This window comes from Pomacea canaliculata, linkage group LG5 (assembly GCF_003073045.1).
Source record: "Pomacea canaliculata isolate SZHN2017 linkage group LG5, ASM307304v1, whole genome shotgun sequence".
In the NCBI taxonomy this organism is placed as follows: Eukaryota; Metazoa; Mollusca; class Gastropoda; order Architaenioglossa; family Ampullariidae; genus Pomacea; species Pomacea canaliculata.
The window spans coordinates 10340698-10363278 of NC_037594.1; the positions used below are offsets into that span (position 1 = coordinate 10340698).

Genomic DNA, 22581 nt, shown 5'->3' on the forward strand with positions numbered 1-22581 from the left:
TTGGATATATAGATTATTTGTAAATTAACGTAACAACCTAGCTCATCTGTCAGCTTCAATATAAGTACAGAAATAAGCAGAATTGTAAAAGCAGCAATGCCCGTGCCACAAAATAAACTTTTGACATTACTGTTTATGGTGCGCTTGTGTGCGATTTCAAAAGCATCGGTTGGAGACCGCTCCTACATCTACAATAAGTGCTTGAACAATTGTTTCGCTGTTAATTGTACCGACACCGAAACATTCATTGCTAAGCAATCCTTTGTGCTGAGATTGCTAAGATGGAGTTGTCCTGAGGAATGTAGATATTTGTGCATGTGGGAAACAGTGGACGCTTTTCGTCAGGATGGAACACCAGTTCCACAATTCCATGGAAAGGTAGTGAAAACGGATAACATTATTTTACAATGCATTCAGGTGGCAGTATTTTCCGTTTTTGTGGGCTTCATTGCTATACATCCTTAATGTATTCTTATGGGGTTTTTTTATCGTGGTTATTTCTGGCATAAGTTAAAGTTTCACAATATTAATTTTTTTATATTGTGTTAATGGATTCACAATGACTGGCAGTGGCCCTTTGTGCGTCTTCTGGGAATTCAGGAACCAGCTTCAGCTACATTTTCACTTCTAAACGCTGCCAGTCATCTGATGTTATTTCAGTACAGGGCTGTTGTTCCTCCTTCTACTCCCATGTACATTGTATGGCATGGACTAGCACTTGTGAGTATTCATGCTTCAAAAATATTCTGAATAAATAAACCCTTTCAGTAAGATACAAATATTTAAACTTCTACAGGAACAATAGAGGTAAATTATGCAATTTCATTTTAGATTATGGCCACACTTAAGTCATTCAGTACAGTAAGTTGTGGATCGTGATTGCTAATGATCATCATCTTCAAAGTTTCAATCTGTCTTGATTGAGTTAATGCTGATATTTAAACATGATACTTTTCTCTGTGTGCTCATAATCAAAAAGAATTAGGTAGTGTAGATTCAAGAAGCTTTTGAAATTAGATATGTAAGAGGGGTGTGTGAACATTTATATTATTTACATTTGTTTATACTGCAGGTATCTGTGAATGCCTGGATGTGGTCAATCATTTTTCATGCCAGAGATACTGATTTTACTGAGGTATAAATACACACCACAAGGATACATTCTGCAAATGTTTTTTGCATTTCCCTTAATTTTATTACAGCAAACTAAATGCTAAAAATACAAATCTGAATATCATTATCTTCTGAACAATGTTTGACATTCCTGTTCTCTGTATCTCAGCCTTCAAATCTAACTTGAAAACATATTTTTCAGGAAGTACTAATTGTTAATGTAGTGGCTTAGGAACCAAGGGGGGCAGCCACCCCCTCAATAAAGATACCGAGGAGGCGAGAATGTCGGCATGGAGTTTGCCCCCCCACCACACACACACATACATAAAAGCCGAGCATCTTCCTACGCCACTGAAATGTGTGATTTTTTAGCATCACATTGTTTAACTGAGGATGTGATTTATGATGGTATAAATAGCTAAATGTGTGCCAGGTACATGTAGGGTGAGCACATTATAAATGCTAGTCATTAGTATCATTATTACTTAGCAATTGCATGAACAGTTCATCAAGCACTATGCTATGTATTACAGTCAAGATAATTCATAACCTGATTTTTCATATTATTTATATTATTACATTTAGACAGATGCACCTACATCACAATCAGGAAGCGAGAGAGTAAACTTATAAATCTAACTTTATATATTTTATGGTAAAGAAAATCAAAAGTTATAACCACTTAAAATGAAAACGTGCATTCTAATTATGTGTAATTTTTTTCCAGCTAATGGACTATATGTGTGCACTCTCAGTTGTACTGTACAACGTTTTTGCCCTTTGCTGTCGGTAAGAAAGTTCTAGCTTCATATTTTATATGATTTATGTATACTCAGAAATCTATTTGCTGTATTGATCATAAACATAATGGAAGCATTGCTAAAAATTTTGTTTTTTCATTAACAAAAAATGCATATATATTTGGAGAAGGGGTTGTTTTAGGTGGTTAAATTACATGATAGAAAAAATGCACCCAAAATCTTCTGCATCAGAATTTTCTGTATTATTGCATGCTGTTTTCTGATTCTTAGCAACCAAATGTCACATTCATCTTGTGGAAGTGATTTTAACATTGTCAGATTGCATACTGCAGATTCCATGGCACAAAGCAACAATGGAGACCAGCTTTAAGTGGCTTTATTCTAATGACTGTCTTTGCACAACATTTCTATTATATGGCCTTTGTGAAGTTTGACTATGGCTACAACATGATGTTCAATATTACAATAGGTAGGCAGCTCAATCTTGTCAACAAAGAAGGGGTATGTTATAGTTTAAATGTTTGTACAAGGTTTGAGAAATGATCTGTTAATATTGCCGTTTGACATTTTCATCTTAGAATAAAGTTATTAACTTAAAATACAGATGCAAATCCTGTTATTTTAAAAAAAATTATTTATAGAGACTTGGAAATGTGGGAGCTTTTGTTCTCCTTAACAACAGAAAAGAAAAAAATATGTAGAATGAAATATTGATTTGGCATACCTTGGGGCCTATTTAATTGAACACAGATAATAATAGTGAGGAAAAACATCCCACCAGAGATATAAACAGCAGTTCAGTTTTAAATGTTAAAGTATTTCTTCACATGCAACAGTAATTATTCTTTTTATTTAGACTATATTGTGAAGATGACTAAATTATGGTGGATTGTCTGCCTTTGTATAGACATGTGCAAAGTGAGTCAAAATACAAGGCCATCCATTATATTTCTGAGTGTGTACATATATGCCCAAGTGGATTCAAAAACATGGATAGGGGAAAAATAGAGTGAGGACATATGGTGTAAAATAGGCATTTGGATAATACAACATTTTGGATGTTTATTATATGAGCACGTTACAGTTGCTAGATTCCCAGAACACTAACCTTCAATATATGGCAAATCATAGCAAAGATTCGAAGATTAAGCTATGTGATTTTTTTTCTTTGTATCAACCAAGCAAAACACAGGCATAAAGATCTCTCTTGATTTGTCTTTTGTTTTAATTATTATTTTAAGGTTTCTTCAACATTCTCGGTTGGATTGCTTGGAGCATAAAGAATCGTAAGCATCGGTATGTGTGGCAGTGTGTTGCCACTGTGATAGCAATCAACTGTCTGTTGCTTCTTGAGCTGCTGGATTTCCCTCCTCTACTGTGGACCTTTGATGCCCATTCCTTGTGGCATGCAGGTACAGCACCCTTAGGGCTGCTGTGGTGGAGGTAAGGGGTCATCATATACATTTGATGCAATATCAACTGGTTAACCCAACTGATGGCATGGCTGTGTTTTTTTCTCATGTGTCCTCCTCCACATAAACCTTTTGCAAAGAGCATCATCATATCATAATGGTACCCTCATACCCTCTTTTAATAAAACTGAGTTCTGTACAAATGCAAGAAAGCTTTTTAATGTGGTTTGTGGTCAGTCAATTACAGTCTGATTGTGGCAGTTCTAGATTTATCACAGATGGCAAAATACCAATGAATGGGTGAAATGCAAAATTCATACAATTATTTTGTGATGTCTCACTTTCAGATTTATCATCAATGATGGGCTGCATCTAAAACATGAGCAAGAACTCAAAAAAAGGATTTGATGCCTGGAAAGACAATTTTTGTTGCACTTAGCTGAAACTTTTGAATATTATTCAGCGTAAGAATGCTGTTGTTGTCCCACCTCTAAATTCAACAGTTTTTATCCTGTTGTCATATAATATTAAAAAGACAAAGAAAGCTGAAAAAGGATGTGAACTGTAATATAGTAAATTGGAAGAAGAATGTGAAAACGCTTGGTTTTGCATCTTTAAAGACTGCTGAAGATGTTTTTAATTCATAAAATGATACTAATTCCTAAAATAAATCCATCTGCATATTTAGGCATCAACCATAAACTTGCACAGATTCATGACATCACAAAACAGATAAAAATCTCATGTTGGTAAGGTTACAGCCATTGGTATCTCAGAAGCTTATGAAAATAAAGCCTGAGTTTCATGAGCAAGGAGGGGTTATTCACTCAGATTTTGGGAACTGAATATCTTTTAATGAATCCAGGCACAAATCAGCAGATGGGTGAGTCTATAAATGGATCTTTACTATCACATTTAGATGTTAGGTTGTTATTCATTATTTTTATAAGTAAGAAGCAAAATGTCCAGTGAGTGCATGCAAGTTCTGATTTGTGATCCCTTGGTTGTCTTTTCTTGGCCTGTTATATGCAAACGTGATTCTTAAATGTAGTATTGTCTAAGCCGTGAACTGTTCTCACTCTGTTTCCAATCAGATTGCATAGTAAGGGAATGGGTCAGTATTATGTTATCATCTTTTATTCATTGAAGAGAATGTTTGTAAAACATGTGCTGTTTGTATTGTATATACATTTCTACAGTTTTCACAATGCCTTCAAAACATTCTACTTACAGCACAAAAATGTTCCTGAATTTCGTTTAAAGTGCCACATAATGACTTAGTGGCCTAGACACAAAGAAGTTATCAAAGTTTTAAATTAAAAATAAATTTCTTTATTTTAGTGACAATGGATAAGATGTTATCCTTGATTTATCATTACTGAACTGTTCACTTATATGTTACTAACTTGTGTTTCATTATTGTCATTACATATTTTATGTTTTATTCATTTAATATGCTGTGCATTTCATTCTTGTTAGTAACCTTTGTTTTGTTCTTGTCATTAACTATTGTTTTATTCTTGTCATTCACTTAATTAGTGTTTTGTTCTTCTTGATAACTTTATAGCATAAGTATGAATTTGCCATGATCTTTTGTTTTAGGAACTAATATTTGTTAGTTTGCCACCAGTGTCCTTTTTGAAAATAATAATGAAATTGATTTATTTTTAATTTACAAATTAAAAATGTTTATTTACGGTTAGTTAAAAAAATTTTCTTACATCATAACTTGAACTCAGGGTCCATTGTTACTGTGCTTGTTGTAAACTGGTCTTGTTGATTATTGGATTACCAAGATGACAGTGTTGTCAACATAAGAATCTAGGTAAGAGTATGGTGATCATGATACTCAAAACAAACTCTATATCCTCCTTGAGATATGATGGAGCTGTGAAATTAGTGAAGATTGTGATTTTTAATTATCTTTATATTACCACAGATGACTCGAACATCATATTTTGCCAATAAATTTGTTTACTGAAGGTTTTTTTTTTTCAGTCATTGCTATGTCCCTTATTCAGAAAGTGGTAAAGATAATTTTCAGAACTATTTCATAATTTTCAATGCTTTCTTTCATTGAAAAATCCATTAAAACCACAAAGAATATCTATATCTAACTGTAATGTTAAATTAAAACATTTTCTCATTTTACAGGGGTCTTTTTTTTTTGCTTTTCTTTCTCTCGTTTTTTTGTTTTTTTTGTTTTTTGGGGTTTTTTTTTGTATATCAGTTTCTATGCTTGCTTCCCAACTGTTCTCGCATCCAGTACAAACTGTCCATGCTGTGTTTTAATTTCTTTGGTGGCACCTTCCCTGATTATTTCTCTGAAGTTCTTTTCCCTTATGTCCCAGGTAGACAACTATGCTCCTTGTCTGATGATCTTTTCTTTACTCTTCTTGTTATCAAAGCAGCAACATATGGCCACAGGATTTTTGGTTATTGTGCAGCAAAACAATGGAACTCTCTCCCTTTCCATATCAGCAACCTACCCACTATTGAATCCTTTAAACATGCACTGAAAACACACCTCTTCCTTTTGCAATATCATGTTACTCTCAGCTCTCGTTCTTGTTATTTGATTCCACTTTGTGTTTTCTGCATTTGATTTTATTCTTCGTTTAGTATGGTTGTTTATTCTTTTATAGTTCATTTGTTTTCCTTTCCCTTGTATGCTGTCCATGTTTCGATCTTGTTCTTAAGCACTAAGAGCATGCTCCTTAGGAGTGTGAGTATGCGCTTTACAAATTTTGCCTTGTTTATTATTATTATTTTTATCATTAGTTAATGAACTTAATTTTCATTCATTGAGTTTTCCACACATTGACCATTTCCCTAAAATCAACATTTAAAATTGTTTTTAAACATAAAATCTATTATGAGCATATAATATTCAATTTTCTTAAAAATATATAATTAGAGACAAATTTTATTGAACAATTGTTAAGTAGATTTGATAATAAGTTTTCTTAACATTTCCATAAGGTTATATGGAATAAGTTCAGAAGATTAAATTTCATAAAATAAAAGTGTCAGACATACACAACTGCACAACACAATTAAGTGCTTCACTGAGTAATCAAAAAAACAGAATACTGTTTTATTTCTGCATAACAATTCAATGTACATTTGTATACATTCATGACCCAAATTTCTGGGCAAAAAAACCCATTCACTATTACTTAGGTCTATGTCACCTGATAATTGGCTTACTGTACTCAACACAAGGCTCACACAATTTTTAGACTGGTCACCTTTGTTTAAGACCTATTTTTGCAAATCAGCAAATTACTTATCCGACTGGCTTAGTTTTATATGAATAATGTGATTCCTGCATCACATAACTGTGTTCTTAGGTCACAAATAGTGTTAAAAGTGAAAATAAATGAATGTGAAATAGCTACATTTAAGTCATTTGCTAAGCACTGCAACAAAGTGTATCCCTTTTTATAAATGTTTATCAAACTTAAAAATCCTTCTTAAGGTGCACACTAATAGATACTTGGTGGGCCTCAGCAGATCGATCCTTGTTTTGACATTTTTTTTTTAATAAACATTTCAAAAAATGTTGCCTTAATTTGATCCTGCACTGATATGATTTGCATCTCTGTGTGTCAAAACAAAATCATCTCTCATGCAAGGCAAATACAACTAGATCGTTGCTGTTCTACCAAACAAATCCAAGACGAATCTTGGTGGCTGTTTTTCCACCTATAAGTTTCTTGACATCCTCAGTGGTGGAGCGCTGGTAATGTGGCATTTGCCTACCAGATACATCTTGCACCATGTAACTAGGTCGAATTCCACCTCTTCCTGGAAGGACAGGACCCAGACCACCTCCTATACCTTCCACTGCAGCTTTGCGTAAGGGATAGACATTACGGCCCCCTTGTTCACAATGAGTAATAACTTTTCTGGCATATTCTTGAAACTGCTCCTCCTCTTTCTTCATAAGTTCCTGGTTAGCTTTATCCATGGAAAGGTCTCTCTCAGCTTCATCATTTGCTTTACGCTCATTCTGCACAAGTAAGCGCTTTACTTATATGGTCATTTCATTCACAGATCTACCTACTCAATAAAAGAATTCCATGATCTAGACTAGAGAAATCAGTACAAAGATGAAACTATATCTTAATCAGATGAATAAGTAATCACAACAGATTTTGCTGATAAATTATTCATATATCTTCCTGCCCTACAGGCATGACCTGCGTCATCACAAAATCACACAAAAATTAGCAAAAAAAAGTAACCTGTATAGCTCATAGAACAACAGATCACTACAAGAAGGAGCATATACTGAGCTATCAATTTATAATGTAACTGCAACTGTCAAAGTTCAGAGGAAGTATTGGCCTAGGTAAAAGGATCAAAAACGTTACAAGCTCATTTAAATAAAATTTTTGCAAAAATTACAAAGATGCTTTTTTTTGTGATGTGCTAGTGGTCGTTTTTTAAAAATCTAGTCTATATAAGCTTGCAGAACTCCTCACCATCTGAAGGAAGAGATATTCCTTGTTCTTCTTGTTATCCTCAAGGTATCGCTCCATTTTCTCCATTTCATTCCTTCTAAAAATCTCATCTGCAGCTTTGCGCAGCTCTACTCCCTCCAGCTCTTCCTTACGAGCTTGCTTCTTCTTCTCTTCCATCTCTAACATCTGAATGCAGAATTTATCAATTTAGAATAATTCAGGAGAAGCAGAAATCTAAATATTTGCTTTGATGACTTCGTTGTATGAATTCTCAGGTATTTTGTGAATGAATTCAAAAGTGGTTCTCCCATTATAAATCTATGTGTACCTAACAAAATTTGTCATCAATGAAAACTTGGACAGGTTTAACACAAAGACATACTGTTTATCATTATTTTCTGGTCTTTTACTGTTTTTACCTGTAGAAACTGATCTTGAGAAAGTGTGCCTAGCACAATAAAATGTTTACAAACATCTATATGCTTAAAAATGAAAGGTAGCAAATAAAGAATCTGCTTTTTATTGTAATGATCTGGTAGCAGGTTATCTTTCCCATCAACGGCACAACATCACAACTCACTTGCTTGGACCTGTGTTCAGCTATATCCTGCAGTGTTTTACGCAGCTTTGTCTCTTTTTCCTTCTCAGTCTCAATATATTTTTCCTCCTCTTCACGCAACACACGCTCAATCCGTTCATCTTCATCACTTATTTTTTGTTTCATCTGAGCAGCCAGCTTTTCTCTGATCCGGTCTAGACGGCGTTGTTTATTCCTGTGTATGTCCCCCAATGAAAATTGTCATTGGCTTCATTGCACATAAAAGTATATTTGTCTATATTTTTATGAGACACAATATATTCTAGAACTGCTATAGAGCTTCTGTAGCAACAGAAAAGTTAAGAAGCAAGCAACTAAGTATAAAAAAGTCAGAAGCTAGGTTAAAAGACATTGTAAAGTTTTTTTTTTTAAAAAAGCAAAAGTACATTTTGACTCCAAGACTCACAAGTAGATTTCTTTTTCTCTTTCTGAACTTAGCTTCATCATTTTACGTTTAGCAGCTGCAAAAATCCTACACTCTTCATCTTCCTCCTGAAAAGAAGCAGAAAAAAATACAGTAATGTGTAAATGAATGTGCTATTAACGCTTACTAATCAAAGAGCTATATAAAACTGATAAGAATTTTTTAACATGTTCAAGAAGGCTTGTATGTCAGGAAGAGGACCAGTATGGACATGTTCATGACTAAGAGTGACAGCAAGGTAGCATCATCAGCAAATTTTATAAGTGCTTTATATTCATTATAGTATATAGCATGAACAGTAGTAGGGATAAGCAGCAGCTTTGAGGGGAACACTACAGATGACAACAATGTTGGAGAAAGGTCATTAATGAAAACTCTTTGCTGCCTGTGTGTTAAAAAGTCCAGGATCAAGAGAATTATAGTTGGTGGGATAGTCAAAAGTCGGAAACTTAGACTCTCTGTTAACAAGTGAGATTGCACAGTGTTAAAACGCAGAAATCAGCAAAGAGAAGCCTGGCGTGAGCTCTAGGTTCCTCCAGATGTTTGAACAGAATGTTTATCATAAACAGCTTAGCATCATCCACACATGCGCCAGCTCTATATAGTGGGTCAAGGTATTTATCAACAGCAGTCGTAACCTCATTTCAAATGTTTTCAAACTAAGTAATGTAAGATTGACTGGTCTGAAGCTGTTGAGTTGATTGGGCCCAGTGGTTTTGGAGACAGGAACAATGTGGTCATTTTTCCAAATATGGCCAGAATCTACAGAGAGCTGTAATAATTGTTGTAGCTACTGATATTGAGAAGAAGGTCCGCAGCCTTGCCATTGCAAGGAATCTTTGATAAATCAATAAATTTACTTGAAAAAGTAGCTTTAAGTTATTTGTATGGAAGCTCAACTCACAATCTTTGATGCAGCAGCAGAAATTTTGCAGAAGTATTTATCATTTTATATAAATTTTATTATGTCATGAACATTATGCCCCTTTAGCCATTGTAGATACAAATTGTAATGAAAATATGAAATGATGTGTGGTTCCATTTGAGTAATTATACTTTTAAATACTATTTAACTATATTAGTCTGATGAGACAGTGTTGAATGCATTGTTCTAAAAAATAATGTGACCTCACAACCATCCATCCAACCAATAATTGGTGAACACAAAAATTTAAAGAAAATATATGAAAGAGATAAATACCCGATATATAGTAGCCAACATTTTGCCTATTAATTTCTTGATAAATAATTTCACTCACCTCTTCTCGCATTGCCTTTAGGTCATTCATTTTCTTGACATCTTCTATTTGTCGTGTGTTCTCATGATTTGTCTGCATTTGTTCATCAAGTTTAAGATTTTTCAGTCGCTCCTTCTCAACCTCATAGGCTATGGTCAGCCTTTTCAGTTCTTCACCCTCAGCAATATTTTCAGCATCAACTAAATCTTTCTGCTTTAGATGTTCCCTTATCCTGATAATGCAAAAACAATTCCAAATAAGTGTATAATAACAAAAAATCTATAAAAGCAAATAGGGGAAAAATGTTGAATTTTTACTTTTTCCATTTTATTGTTTTGATTGTTCATGTTCAAATAAAAAAGACAGATGACACTATAAGTTAAGGTATAATGCTCTTTCACCTGTAGAAAACACCTACTGGTTTTTTTTTCTAAAGTCTCTGTCAGTCATCTGCACATCTCTCATTTGTTCACTTTTTAGGAAAACAAGGTGTCAAGTTAACAGAGATAAGACAAAGTATAAGTACAAAGCTCAGGGATACTTTGCAAAACTTGTTTTAAAAAATACATAGAGCTATATTTTAAAATTTATCATATTCTATTAATTTTTATCATACCCCTTCATGTGACATAACAGCATGTGGGGATACTGGAAAAGATTGAATAAGAAGCCATAAAAATAAGAAATCTTTTACTGACCAAATGATAGTGCACGAGAAATTTGATGTGACAATGGTTGCCAATTATTTGAAAAATAACACACGTAAGCTCATACTTGCAGATGCTACTGGTCATACCGTTAGTTACACACCCCTGTAAATTTCCTTCAAATACACATGTATTTTTATATACACAGACACTATCCCTCTTTCTTGCATGCTCTCTCTTCGGCATTCCCTTTCTAACACATACACAGACACTGCCCACATTGGACATGACCTATACACTGCAGAGCCACCATAAATCGATACCAAAACAAATGCAAGTAGGCATGCATGGATGCTTGTTTGCCAACGGGCACTGTTTCCCCACACCTACACAACCAGAAGCAGGCAGAGAGCTAGCATATACACTACCTTTTATTTGAATAGGCTTGAAAAAATATCATGACTGCATTTTTTCCACAAATTTTCAGTGTTGCTTTATGAGCAGCATCAAAGTACCAAAGCCCTCTCTCCAACTTTCTGCCTGTTGCTGATCAGATCTTGAACAGACCTGTTGTATTATCCCTTATACATCTATTGCAGGGTCTAACTTTCTGTGATATTCCTGTAATCCCTCACCAGTATGCATCAAGAGCTCAGACAATCTCTGAATGTTCCTCTTGATCTTATATATAATAGGGTAGATCACCACTGGGACACTGGCTACACCACCTACGCAAGGTTTCCAAGTTTTCATTTAATAAAAAGAAATTTAAGAAAAATTCTCAGCTTTGAAGATATGTTTCAGCCTATTTCTTGCTAAATCTCTGCAAAAGTTGCAAAGTTTTACTCACTGTTTTTTGACAAACTCCTGATTATCTCTAGCTGCTTGCATGCGTCTAAATGCTGCACTGTGTTCTTTCTGCATGGCATATTCATGTTCTTTGTTCATCTGGTTCAACCATTCCTCTTCTTCACCTTCAGAGGCCTTGGCTTTGAGGTGTGCAAGCTCAATTTGAGCTTCACGCTCTTTCAGCACCTCTGTCAAGATGAGAGCACTCTGCCACCCAGAATCCAGAATCAGTTTATGTTAGTGAACCTGCTATGAGTGATGACTAGGAAGTCATCTTATTGGGGCTTTTTTTTTTTTTTTGTGCAGACATTTCAACATTAGATGAAAAGCTTTAGAAACTTAGGCAAAGCTGTAAACTGAAAACATTGAAAAGGTTTCTGGAAATCTGCAGATAGGTTTTTAAGAACATAAATTCAGTGATATAAAACAATAAAAGAGCTCTATGGTTCAAAGCACAAATTAAGGACCAACAAACTACTAGTCTTAAATATATTTATATATGTCTGATCAAAATAAACCAGCAGTCTCTCTGATTTCTAGATAAGTTTAAATGATGATGGAGGCTATTTTTGAAGTTTCATTATTAGACACATCTACTGAAGTCTGTGCCAGATTTTAAACACTGTAAAATTAGGTAGAAGCATATGGCAAATGTACTTTTCATAAGGATATAGATATATATATAGAGAGAGAGCATATATTATTCCATATTGATTTTTTTGTAGGGTGGCTACAGTTTCTTACATGGAAGTTCTTCACACGGTCAGTCTGGTAATACTGCTGTGTTTTAGCTTTCTCAATGGCAGCTTTGCGTTTTTCTGCTTGAAATTTGGCTTCTTCGATATCAATCAGTCTCTTTTCCTCCTCTTCTTTTGCTTCTCTAGCTTTACGTGCCTCCAGCCTCTGCTGGCTCTGACCCTGTAAATAAAAAATCACCTATTAATGCATTTTCTGAAAGATGTTTCATTTACAAACCTATTTTTAAAATTTTCATGTAATTATGCATTTGGGAGAATATTTGTGCTCTTTAAATATTCAATTAGTAAAATTTTTAGAATGCTATTTAACAGTAAAAGGAAGGAAAATAGAGGGAATCAGTGTTTATACCAAGGGCTGTATCAAGGGCTATATCAAGCAGCCAGCACTGTAAACAAAAAGAACATCATGTTTTAAACATGGTCTGAATCCTCTACTGATCCTGACTGTAGTAGTAAAGGTAACATTATCCCAAAACCTTTGGTCATGGAGGTGTTAAGTGTCAATAACTTATCTCAGAGTCAGATTTCTTTAATATTAATCTTACATAGAAGGTATTGCTCCAATTTTTAACCATCTCCTTTGATCGTTTTTTCTGCTCCTCACGTTCATTTCGAATTCTCTTTAACTGCTCTTCTTCAATGTGCCGTCTGTTGAGTTCTTCTTGAATGCGCAGCCACTCTGCTTTTGACAATACTGTCATCTGGCGCAAATCAGTTCCATCAGGCAAAATCATACCACCTGGAGCTTGTGGCAACTCTGGTGTTGCTGGAAAATATACAGAAAAACACTTTTTAATACTTCTGCAATGTTTCATTATTTCTTTGTGTCTTTAAGTTTGATGATAGTTCTTGAAGATAAGAAAACTATCACATATAAGTGTGGAAATGCCTACCAAAAAAGAAAAATAACTTCATGCTGAAGTCAAGGTATAAAAGAGCAAGTTGTATGAAAAAATATTTATACTCCAATATAATTTCTATTTTTGTAAAAAAAATGTAGCTATTAAGTATTACAATAGATAAATATATGGAGCAGGCTTATACTATGAAAAGCCACAGAAACTTTATAACTATAACTTAAAGTATGTGTTAATAAATATGCATTAATATTTCTCCATGAAGTAATCAGCATCAATCTTCAGTTTAGTTCAATTCCTTGACCTGCAAGGCTGCTGAGACAAGGGAAGGGGTGGGTGGGTGGAACTAGAGACAAGCATTAGCTGTCTGGATTTGCCATCATGATCTAACAAACAAGTTTGGCACATCACGTCATTTGATCCACTCCTTGGTGTTAGATGGCCAGAAGCTTTAGAAACTTTGTTTTAGAAGTGCACTGCTATGGTCAGATTGGACAAAAGGCTTCTTGAGAAGTAATTGTTCTCCGTATATCAGCGGTTCTCAACCTTTTACTTGTGACGCGCCCCTCTTAGCCACACAATATAAGCTAATTTCACTAATACCGGTATAAGAAACTTTAAAAAAATGACCACCTTCGCGCCCCCCTTGTAAGCACGTCGCGCCCCCCTGGTTGAGAATCGCTGCCGTATATAATCATTGGTCTTGTGTTTGAGGCACGAAGTTAAAATTGGAGCAGTTTCCTCTATAACTTTGTTCAAATTTCTGCCTTTGCCTAAGGTAAGATTTCCAGCCAGCAAGTGGATGGTGTTAAATTTTGCAACACCACGTTTGGTCCAGGGATTGTTGCTGCCACTGTTGCAAACGTGATGCAGAGTTCTGAGACCTGGATAAGTAAGTCTGCGATACGTATAAATCCTTTCACAAACTGCATTTATTTAAATGAATTCACACGTACACTGCATGATAATTGTAGGATTTGACCATGGCAGAATTATTTCCAATTCTGGTCTCCTTTCCATGTACTCTTTCTGGTGGTCTTCTAGTGAGATTTTGTTGATGTATTGGTTGCTCCTGTTTATAAGATCCATTTTACACAAAACACGTAAATTGTAATTATAGGGATCTTTTAGAGCTATAGATGATCGACGTATATATACATACACGTACGTGTGGTCATGAAGGGTTTCCTGCATGATCTTTTCCAAGAAATTTCGGTTGGATGATGTGATACATGCAAATATTTTGTTTACACTTGTTTAGTGCCAGGTAAGCACATTACTCTTTAAAGATTTTGAGTAATTATATATATACACGCATATATACATGGCTACATTAAAGTATTTTTAAAAAACCAACCTAGCTGTGTCTCTCACCGTTAAAAAAAAATTGCATGAATTCTTACCTCTCGCGTTTCCTTTTCTTCTACCATGCATTACTGTTGCCATTTTGACAAGATAAGTGAGGGCAATCTTAAACTTACTCGCAGATTTCTCAAGCGGCAATCATCACGGCTTCAACCACCTCCAATCTCCAAGTAAACATAGCCTGTAGCTACGACGTCATATCCGTTTACAGGGAAGCCACTCTTGCATAACCTGCGATCATGAACATATTTTCTGAGCAACAGATTCTGGATGGTTGCAGGTCAGTTGCTTGACACGTTTAGTGCATTTAATGTAATCATTGCATTAAATTTAAAATTTATGCGTTTTATACAGTACTTCTGTTTTGTAAATTTGGCTTTATAAAAGCTTGTGAAAAGTTGCAGGTTTTGGCAGCCTGTTAAGTTGTCTGTTATATTCTGTGTGCTCCTCACAAAGACTGTACAAAACTCATCGCAACAAGTTGGTAAGTTTTTCAGATAAAAAAAAAATCGCGTTGTAATTATTGCTTTTATAAACGAGGGTAAATCATTAAATGTAGCGCTGGTGACAACTTGCTGATAGTGGATCATAAAGCAAACACGGCTGTGCAGTGTTGGCATCACTGTAATCAGCTGTGTAATATATACGCTGCATAAAGACACTGTTAATCGTCAAGCCTGGAATTCATTATTCAACTTTTTTTTCGTTTGTTAGACACCGCTGTGCTTGTTATAAATTCGTGATCATGCACAGTAGAGTTTATAGTAGTATTGTTTCTTTCTCTGTTTGTGTGTGCCAGTATTTACACTGATTTTAGTTTTTAGTTTTATCATTACAGAAAAGCTTAGTGACTGTGAGTGCCAGGTAAGTGTAGGCATCTTTTTAGATAGTGATAAGTTAACAATCTCAGAGACCTTATCCAAGGCATTACTAATACACAGTTTAAAATGTGAGTTCTCAGATCTGTCAAAAGCTATACTAAATTTTGTTTGGTTCTATTGTTTCTTTCTTATAATTTGTTGAAGCACTTTTCCAGTTGCTAGTCATGACATACTTCACAACTTTGTGTCTAGACAGGTGTAGACATAAGAAGTAATCTACTGAGTAGATGCAATTGTAAATTGCCAAAGTCATAAGGACATGATGTTAACATATCACTAGCATGACAGTGGCGTAGGAACTACTAGGGCAAGGGGGCAACTGCCACCTCAAAAAAAATAATGAGGGGGCCAAGAATATCGTTTAGCCCACCCACCCTCCTCTGGACCATGAGATGTGATTCTTCACAAAGTACCAAAAAAGCATAATCAACAAGGATAACAGAATAAGCAAAAACTATGCTTTTTTACATCTATGCCTTGATCTAAAGAAAATAAAAAAGAAATGCTACTAGAAAACAAAGGCATTAATCAAAGAAGACAAGGGTTGGTTTTTTTGCGCACTGACCTGCAAACATTGAATGTGATTAATATGATTATAAAGTTTATCATATTCTGAATACATATATTACATAATTTCTTGTGATTGTGATAACAGGGTGAGTCATTTTTTGATGAGTTTTGTTTATTTGTTAAGTGTTAATTGTTGTGATGCTACCATGTATGTGCTTATGTGCATTGTTACACTTGAACACTTCCTCATTTTTTTAATAACGTGTGAGTGCAAATGTCGCTCACTGTCAGCATGGAGAGTTTTCCCCTCAAAGCTGAGCTTCTTTTTACACCATTCAATAGTTTATGTTGTCAGTATCAGATGATTCTCAGTTGTTGCAGTGGTTGTTAATCTAATGTTGAGGTCTTGGAAGATTATAGTTCATGCTTGGAGTACTAGTTTGAATATGAGACATCAATGAAAAATGCATTGTAGAACTTTATTCCTTGATGACCTATAGAGATGCCTCCTTTAGATCATTTTTTAAATTTTAAACTTTCATTAAGTTATTAGTTTAGTCCCTTTAGGATGATAAGACACATTTAGGATGCTAAAACTTTGATCGTTTCTCAAGAATACTTCAACTACAACATAATTTTTTTTTAAGTGTTACATCCCCAAATAAAGTAAATTACAATGGCATTACAAGTGTGGTATCATCAATTTTTGGTTTGTTGGGTCAGTGTTACTCAGAGTGCTCCCAATTTTGCCTTTGAATAAAACTGGTTTCACCTACACTGATGGTATCTTTTATTGTGTAGGTATGGAAAAAATGTATTAATCATTCTATAATACACATTTGATGATTTTTGTGTTGTAATCTATAGTGTAGGCATTGCAAAAATAATGATAAATAATAAATAATAATAAAATCATGCATGTTTCTCAATCACTTAAAATGTTTCTTCCCTACATGAACCTAGTCACAGATGGCGAATGGTACTTCATCTCCTGTTCAGGGCTGCAGTTACATCTCATTAAAATCTTGTTCTTACTCATGACAGAGTTGGCAGAGTTAATTTATGATCAATATATACTCAAATGTAAGTTTGATACCAGTCACTTTACCTAGATGGTATATTTTTTTGTCTAATTTGCATTTTATGTAATCTTTTAGTTGTTAATTAAAATTGATGACTAAATAAATGGTCATGTCACAGTGGAGCGGAATAGGTTCTGGGTTGGAATTCATGTCGAGGCCCTAACATACAGGCCGCTCAAACCTTTTACCTCACCCCTATGTATTGTAGCGCGTGCCCCCCTCCAGGGCGCGACAGTCACTTCGTGGCTTTAGTTGTTTTAGCATAGCGGGTACACACGCTGCTCGACGTGAATGAGAACCGTGTCCCTGGTGTATGACCTTACACTGTCATATGACAGTCTGTGATCCCACATCATCCGACACCTGCGTTGCCCTGTTTACAGGTCCGCTGCTGGTCTGTGGTGGCGATGTACCTTATCAGCTCTCGACGGTGTGTATAAAAAGTTCAGCCTAACCTCAGCAAGGCCCTTGTTTGTCTCGAGGGGAGGTATAACCTTCACCCTACCATATGTTACAGCGAGACAACAAGTCATTTTCCTGTTCGAGTTTCCGATTTTTGTTTTGTAAGGTCTCTCGCCTATACAGCTAGCTCCAGATGAACACAACAAGCTGTAGGGACTAGGATAGCACAGAAAAATGAAAGATCCCGTTCATCTAGTTAGTAAACTCTGCGCGTATGTGTGTGTTTTCAATGTGCGCAATAACTCTCCATTCCATTCAACAATGACCAAAACTCTATATGACTATATATATATAGTAAGAGGACAAACATTACACACCATTTAACTCTGCCAGTGTGTCGTGGGTACTTTATTTAGTATATGCTTTTCTCGAAGAGCTAACGTTCTGAAGACTTATCACGTCAGCACGGGATGACTTTTGCAAGACTTTCAGTAGATGGCCGCTTACTACAGGTTCATTAACGATCTCGTCAACACGAGGGCGAAGAGCAGGTCCAGACTGTCCCATAGCTGGCTTCCTTCCTTTGTTTTTCTTTATACCGGTCGTAGAGGACCAGTTGACAGACCGTTGCGTGGCCGAGGGGGACCCATGCTTTTTCATCTCTCTGTGAGAAGGACTTAACGGTGAACAGAAGGGCTTATTGTGGACAGGACTTACTTGTCTGAGATTGCCTGTCTGTGCCTTCGTGCTAGTTTACCTGGCCCATCATGCGAGTCACGTGCCTGTAAAAAGTGCAGGCAACGCTCTAAAGTCTAAACCCAAGGGTCTGCTCGTCCGTAGCGCTCTCTCGATTAAAAACATGGCACCACGAGAACTCGTCAGTCTTCGCTGTATTGGGTTTGACAAGTCCGCATAATTCTTCCAAACCTATTACTATCGATCTTGATTATCTTACCAGTTGGTATCATTATCGTTATTGTCTTGCCGATTTTTTTGTTTCCTTTCAGAAAATATGGCTGACTTAACGACACAGCGGGAGAAGATTCTGATGGCATTTGACTTCGACAACACGCTGATAGACGACAACGTGGACCTGGCTGTGGTGCAGCTGGCCCCCGGTGGCAAGATTCCGGACGATGTGCGAGCCCTGTACAGCGACGACGGGTGGACGGAGTATATGGGTGCTGTCTTCTGTCTGCTGCACGAGCATGGGGTGACCGCCGCGCAGATCCGCCGACACGTGCATCAGATCCCCCTGACGCCGGGCATGTCGGAACTATTCCATTACATGCACGCGCGCGGCTGCTTCGAGTGCATCATTATCTCCGACGCCAACTCCGTTCTCATACAGTACTCCATGGAGAAGCACCAGCTGGACTCGGCGATTGCCCAGGTCTTCACTAACCCCGCAGATGTAGACCGCAGTGGGCGGCTGCATGTGCGGCGCTACCACACGCAGGACTGGTGCCAGCTCAGCACCGTCAACCTGTGCAAAGGGCGCATCTTGCAGGACTACATCAAACAGCGGTCTGCGGAGGGAGTCAAGTACTCGTGCGTGTTGTACGTCGGCGACGGCTCCAACGACCTGTGTCCGGGCCTGACCTTAGCACCTCACGATTACCTTCTGCCCAGGAAGGGTTTCTCGTTGTGGAAGAAAATTCAGCAGGCCAGAAGCAAGCCCGATTCGAAAGTCAAAGGGTTAAAGGCCTCTGTAGTAGGTTGGGACTCCGGGGTGGATATAATGAATCTACTAGAGAGAATTGTTGCCGATTGTAAATTGGGAACTTCATGAGTGGATGACCATCGGAAGATATGTATTGACTAAACTGTTGATGAAAAGCTCAGATGCAAATAACATTGTTATTTGTTTTGTTCATTTTACCGCAATAAATTATTATCAGGTTGAGAAAAGAATAGATGGCTTCCGTCTCTTCTTCCATAGAGGGAAAGAGAGAGTGAGATGTAAAGATGTTCATAGAAATGTTATGTAGTGAGTCATGGTTTTGTGCATATGGCACATTACAGGACAGGGCGCAAAAAATAAAATAAAAAACGTGTGAAAAGGAATCGATGAACACTTGCTGCTTTATTTATAGCGTAATGTGAATATGTGCAGTCATTGATATACAGTATACGAATAAACAGTTATCTACCCTTACCCCCTCCATTTTTGTTTTCTCTCAACCATACAGAAGTTCTCGAGTTGTTGGCGAGAGGCCATGGAAACGTCCGTGCGATTGGCATTACCGGTTCTGTAGCGAGTAGACAAGATGGCAGGTACCCATTGTGTAGCTCGCTCCCAAGCTCCGTTGCTCGCTACACATGGGTATACATGTACATATACAGAGAGACTTTTTTTGTGGAATACGTTTCTCACATTTTTGCCAACATTTAAGAAGGATCTTCATTTGATAAGGTATGTTCATCGTAAGAACATCGTCATAGGCGGCCTAAAGAGAACCTTTGAGTGTAGAAGCAGACTTTGTACAACACTTGATACATGGTTGGTGCATCACGTGTTATACAAAGGTCTGAGTACTGCGTCTACGGCACTGTGAGACATCTTTCTCATCAATCTGTTGTATAACTTGTGATACAGCAAGCAATTATTATAAAAAGCCTTACAGTGTCACAGCCTTAGAGATAGCTTTATCATTCACAGGTTCAATGAACTTACAGCACGAAATGCCGTGAAGAAAATTGTGGGGAAGCCCACCCTTAGACAATAGCACGAGGTCAGACACACCGTTGTCAGCTGAAGTTGGTCAATCCATCATACGTGCGATGGTGTTGATATTTTCACTCGCACCCTCAAGGCTGTAAACTGAATTATCTCCGACTTTTCAAATAAATCACAACACATCAAGTGCCACTCGTGAGTTTTCTACCCTAGGTGTTCTTCGCTTCCGTTCTTGAGTCTCCATGAGAGGGTTCACTCAGACGAGGGTCAGAGTGCTAGGTGTGCGTCAATTGTCACGTGTACCGTCTTGCAGGTAACGCCAAGTGTTTCAAACTGATATATATATATAGTTTGTTCCAGTCTCAAGGGAAACAGTTTACAGAATGTTAATGGTCAAACAGCGCTGTAAATGTGGTGATCACCATCATTATGATGTTTTTATTTATCGTCAGCTGCAAAATACACTAATTAACGACTCGAACGAAGCAGAGCATACACAAATTAAGTCGTCTTCAGAATTGCTCTCCATACTTCTCCATATCACCTCTCGTCTTCATCTTCATCCTTCTACTGAATAACCACTCGGGTATCGGCGTACGTTATAATCAGATAAATAAAATGGTCACAAAGCTGTGAAGAACTTGGTTCACCCGTGAGTCCGAAGTACTCGGCAAGTAAAAGTAGCTGTTTTCAAACCACTGCGGAGCTCAGTAGAAGATACTGCTGCCCAAAATCTGAGTGAATTATTCATTCCGTTTTAGAGATACAAAATCTACAGACATTAAAAAAAAAAAAGGACAAAACTGTGAAGTCACAATTAAATGCTTAGGGAATTTGGACCCCGAAGCTGATTTGTTGGGACATCCCTGCCCTCGGATATAATCTGCTACGCTTCACCGCCTTCCATGAGGTGAGAGGCCAAGAGAGCGAGGCCGGGGAGGTAGGAAAGGGTGGAAACCACAAACATATGGTGTAAATTGTAATCATTCCCACTCAATGACACGTTACCTGGACCGTGGAGAAAATGATCGAGTATACTTTGCTGATTCGACAAGAAGCAACCCCGTATATACCTTGTATTATTATGATGATGTCGGATGTGTTCACGGTTTCGGATTGCAATTAAGCCACATCATGTACTTCGTCATCGTCGTCGCTATATTATCTTCCTCTCATCGTCTTTCTCTTTGTGCTTGTTTTTATCCTTGTAGCGGTCCAGTAATGAACTGAATGTGAAGTTTTTGCCACATGTAGACAGTGACCGTTGTTATCTGTCGTGTGTCAGAACTCGATCGTCTCAAACAATGTATACTTTGTCTACATATAAGGACCTGTTCATAGGGTAAGCTTTGCTGGCGTGAATAAAATCCTATTCAGTTGTTGGCTCGGCGTCAAATACCACCACCACTACCCTGCCCCACCATCTTCCGCTCGAAGGGTCTCTTTTCTTTAGCTTTCTTTTCTGATTCCACGTGTACGTGCGCCCTCCTCAGCTATAAACACTATACCCTTCCGTGTGTGCGGAATTCGATCTGGTGGCAACAGGTGATTAGTCATGTGATAAGTGTAGTTTCTGATCAATGGCGTCGTTGGACAGGTTAGAAAAGGCCGGGTATAGTAACCCTGTGAAACTTTCAGGTGGTCCACTGATAGCCCCTGCTGCCTATCAATGCACGCTCTCCGAGTTGTAATGGATGCAGCTACTGTTACAGATTTTACGACAGTACGTGCTAGTACAGATGGCCAGAAGAGACGGACATGCTTCTCATAAGTCATAATTGTACTTGAACGTGTTTCTTAAAGGCATTACTGACAGAACAAACACTTAAAATTATATACATGGGGAAAAGTTGCTTGCACTAGTCCATGTCACTGGAACATTATAGCTTATAGGCGGACATCGGAGCTCATGACATGGGAGGCCAGTATAGGTGTATGTGGCTAAAAATTAACAAGAATTTAGCACAGTTTTTAAGCGACACCGAGCTGTGTAGACCACAAGACTTTCTTTCAGCTTTTCCGTGTCTGTGTGTGTTTTGAAAAAAGGGTGTGTTCACACAACACGTGTGAAGGTGAAGGTTGTCACGCTCTTAATAGTTTAAGATTCCCGGTGTGATTGTCATCGTTATACAAATGACAAAACATATTTATTTATTATTGATCAGACGGCCGTTGCATACCACAGAATACACAGGCATTTAGTTCAGTCACCAAGCAGTGGATGTTACTAGTTAATTCTGTGAGCACTGACCACCATGTGTACGTACAGTATGCAAAATGGTCACTGCGCTATCGTGGACACAAAAATACGTGTGCCACAGTAGACATACGCAAAGGAGTTCTATTGTTTATTAAAATACTTTTTAATTGCACGTGGAATTTATGTGTGATTGGCCAACAGGAACCTGGAGTTATCTTCCAAGGGACTCTGTATACGCGCTGATGTAGGGAAATATAAAATGCATTAACGTGCCCTTTCTGGGGCAGCAGTGGATATCCCTCCGCGGAGTGGTAACAAATAAGGTAGGGGGTGCC

At 37.1% G+C, this 22581-nt stretch overlaps 3 protein-coding genes across 9 annotated transcripts; 2 read left to right on the forward strand and 1 right to left on the reverse strand.

Annotated features, from left to right (window-relative positions):
* Positions 1-68: 68 nt before the first annotated feature.
* Positions 69-5434, forward strand: LOC112563837 (post-GPI attachment to proteins factor 3-like). 2 transcript variants are annotated; one of them, XM_025238211.1, is made up of 7 exons: positions 69-378; positions 571-720; positions 1073-1135; positions 1841-1902; positions 2207-2343; positions 3116-3317; positions 3634-5434. In XM_025238211.1, exons 1-7 carry the CDS (start codon positions 97-99, stop codon positions 3692-3694), a joined length of 957 nt encoding a protein of 318 aa, XP_025093996.1. In that variant the 5' UTR covers positions 69-96; the 3' UTR covers positions 3695-5434. The 2 variants fall into 2 exon arrangements, with proteins under 2 accessions (XP_025093996.1, XP_025093997.1); XM_025238212.1 differs by having other exon boundaries at positions 601-720.
* Positions 5435-6359: 925 nt separating this feature from the next.
* LOC112564506 (coiled-coil domain-containing protein 173-like) lies at positions 6360-14717 on the reverse strand. Of its 2 annotated transcripts, none has more exons than XM_025239364.1 (9): positions 14608-14717; positions 12815-13035; positions 12256-12429; positions 11513-11718; positions 10037-10247; positions 8760-8845; positions 8336-8528; positions 7777-7941; positions 6360-7301 (listed from the first exon to the last, which is right to left on the reverse strand). In XM_025239364.1, the coding sequence occupies exons 2-9, from the start codon at positions 13001-13003 to the stop codon at positions 6951-6953; spliced, it is 1575 nt and encodes a 524-aa protein (XP_025095149.1). In that variant the 5' UTR covers positions 13004-13035; positions 14608-14717; the 3' UTR covers positions 6360-6950. The 2 variants fall into 2 exon arrangements, with proteins under 2 accessions (XP_025095149.1, XP_025095148.1); XM_025239363.1 differs by having other exon boundaries at positions 14530-14667.
* LOC112564507 (pyridoxal phosphate phosphatase PHOSPHO2-like) lies at positions 14678-19280 on the forward strand. Of its 5 annotated transcripts, none has more exons than XM_025239365.1 (2): positions 14678-14771; positions 18374-19280. In XM_025239365.1, the coding sequence occupies exons 1-2, from the start codon at positions 14762-14764 to the stop codon at positions 19156-19158; spliced, it is 795 nt and encodes a 264-aa protein (XP_025095150.1). In that variant the 5' UTR covers positions 14678-14761; the 3' UTR covers positions 19159-19280. The 5 variants fall into 5 exon arrangements, with proteins under 5 accessions (XP_025095150.1, XP_025095152.1, XP_025095151.1 ...); XM_025239367.1 differs by lacking the exon at positions 14678-14771 and adding an exon at positions 14832-14975; XM_025239366.1 differs by lacking the exon at positions 14678-14771 and adding an exon at positions 15055-15355.
* The last annotated feature ends 3301 nt before the right edge of the window (positions 19281-22581 follow it).

What these genes read in the sequence shown, in the direction of transcription:
- LOC112563837 (XM_025238211.1), top strand. Translation starts at nt 97, where the DNA reads ATGCCCGTGCCACAAAATAAACTTTTGACATTACTGTTTATGGTGCGC. An exon ending in GATGTTCAATATTACAATAG is followed by an intron (nt 2,344 to 3,115) that starts GTAGGCAGCTCA and finishes TATTATTTTAAG; the next exon opens with GTTTCTTCAACATTCTCGGT. An exon ending in TTAGGGCTGCTGTGGTGGAG is followed by an intron (nt 3,318 to 3,633) that starts GTAAGGGGTCAT and finishes TCTCACTTTCAG; the next exon opens with ATTTATCATCAATGATGGGC.
- LOC112564506 (XM_025239363.1), bottom strand. Translation starts at nt 14,572, where the DNA reads ATGGCAACAGTAATGCATGGTAGAAGAAAAGGAAACGCGAGAG. An exon ending in CAGGAGTTTGTCAAAAAACA is followed by an intron (nt 10,248 to 11,512) that starts GTGAGTAAAACT and finishes TTGCATTATCAG; the next exon opens with GATAAGGGAACATCTAAAGC. An exon ending in CTGAACACAGGTCCAAGCAA is followed by an intron (nt 7,942 to 8,335) that starts GTGAGTTGTGAT and finishes TTCTGCATTCAG; the next exon opens with ATGTTAGAGATGGAAGAGAA.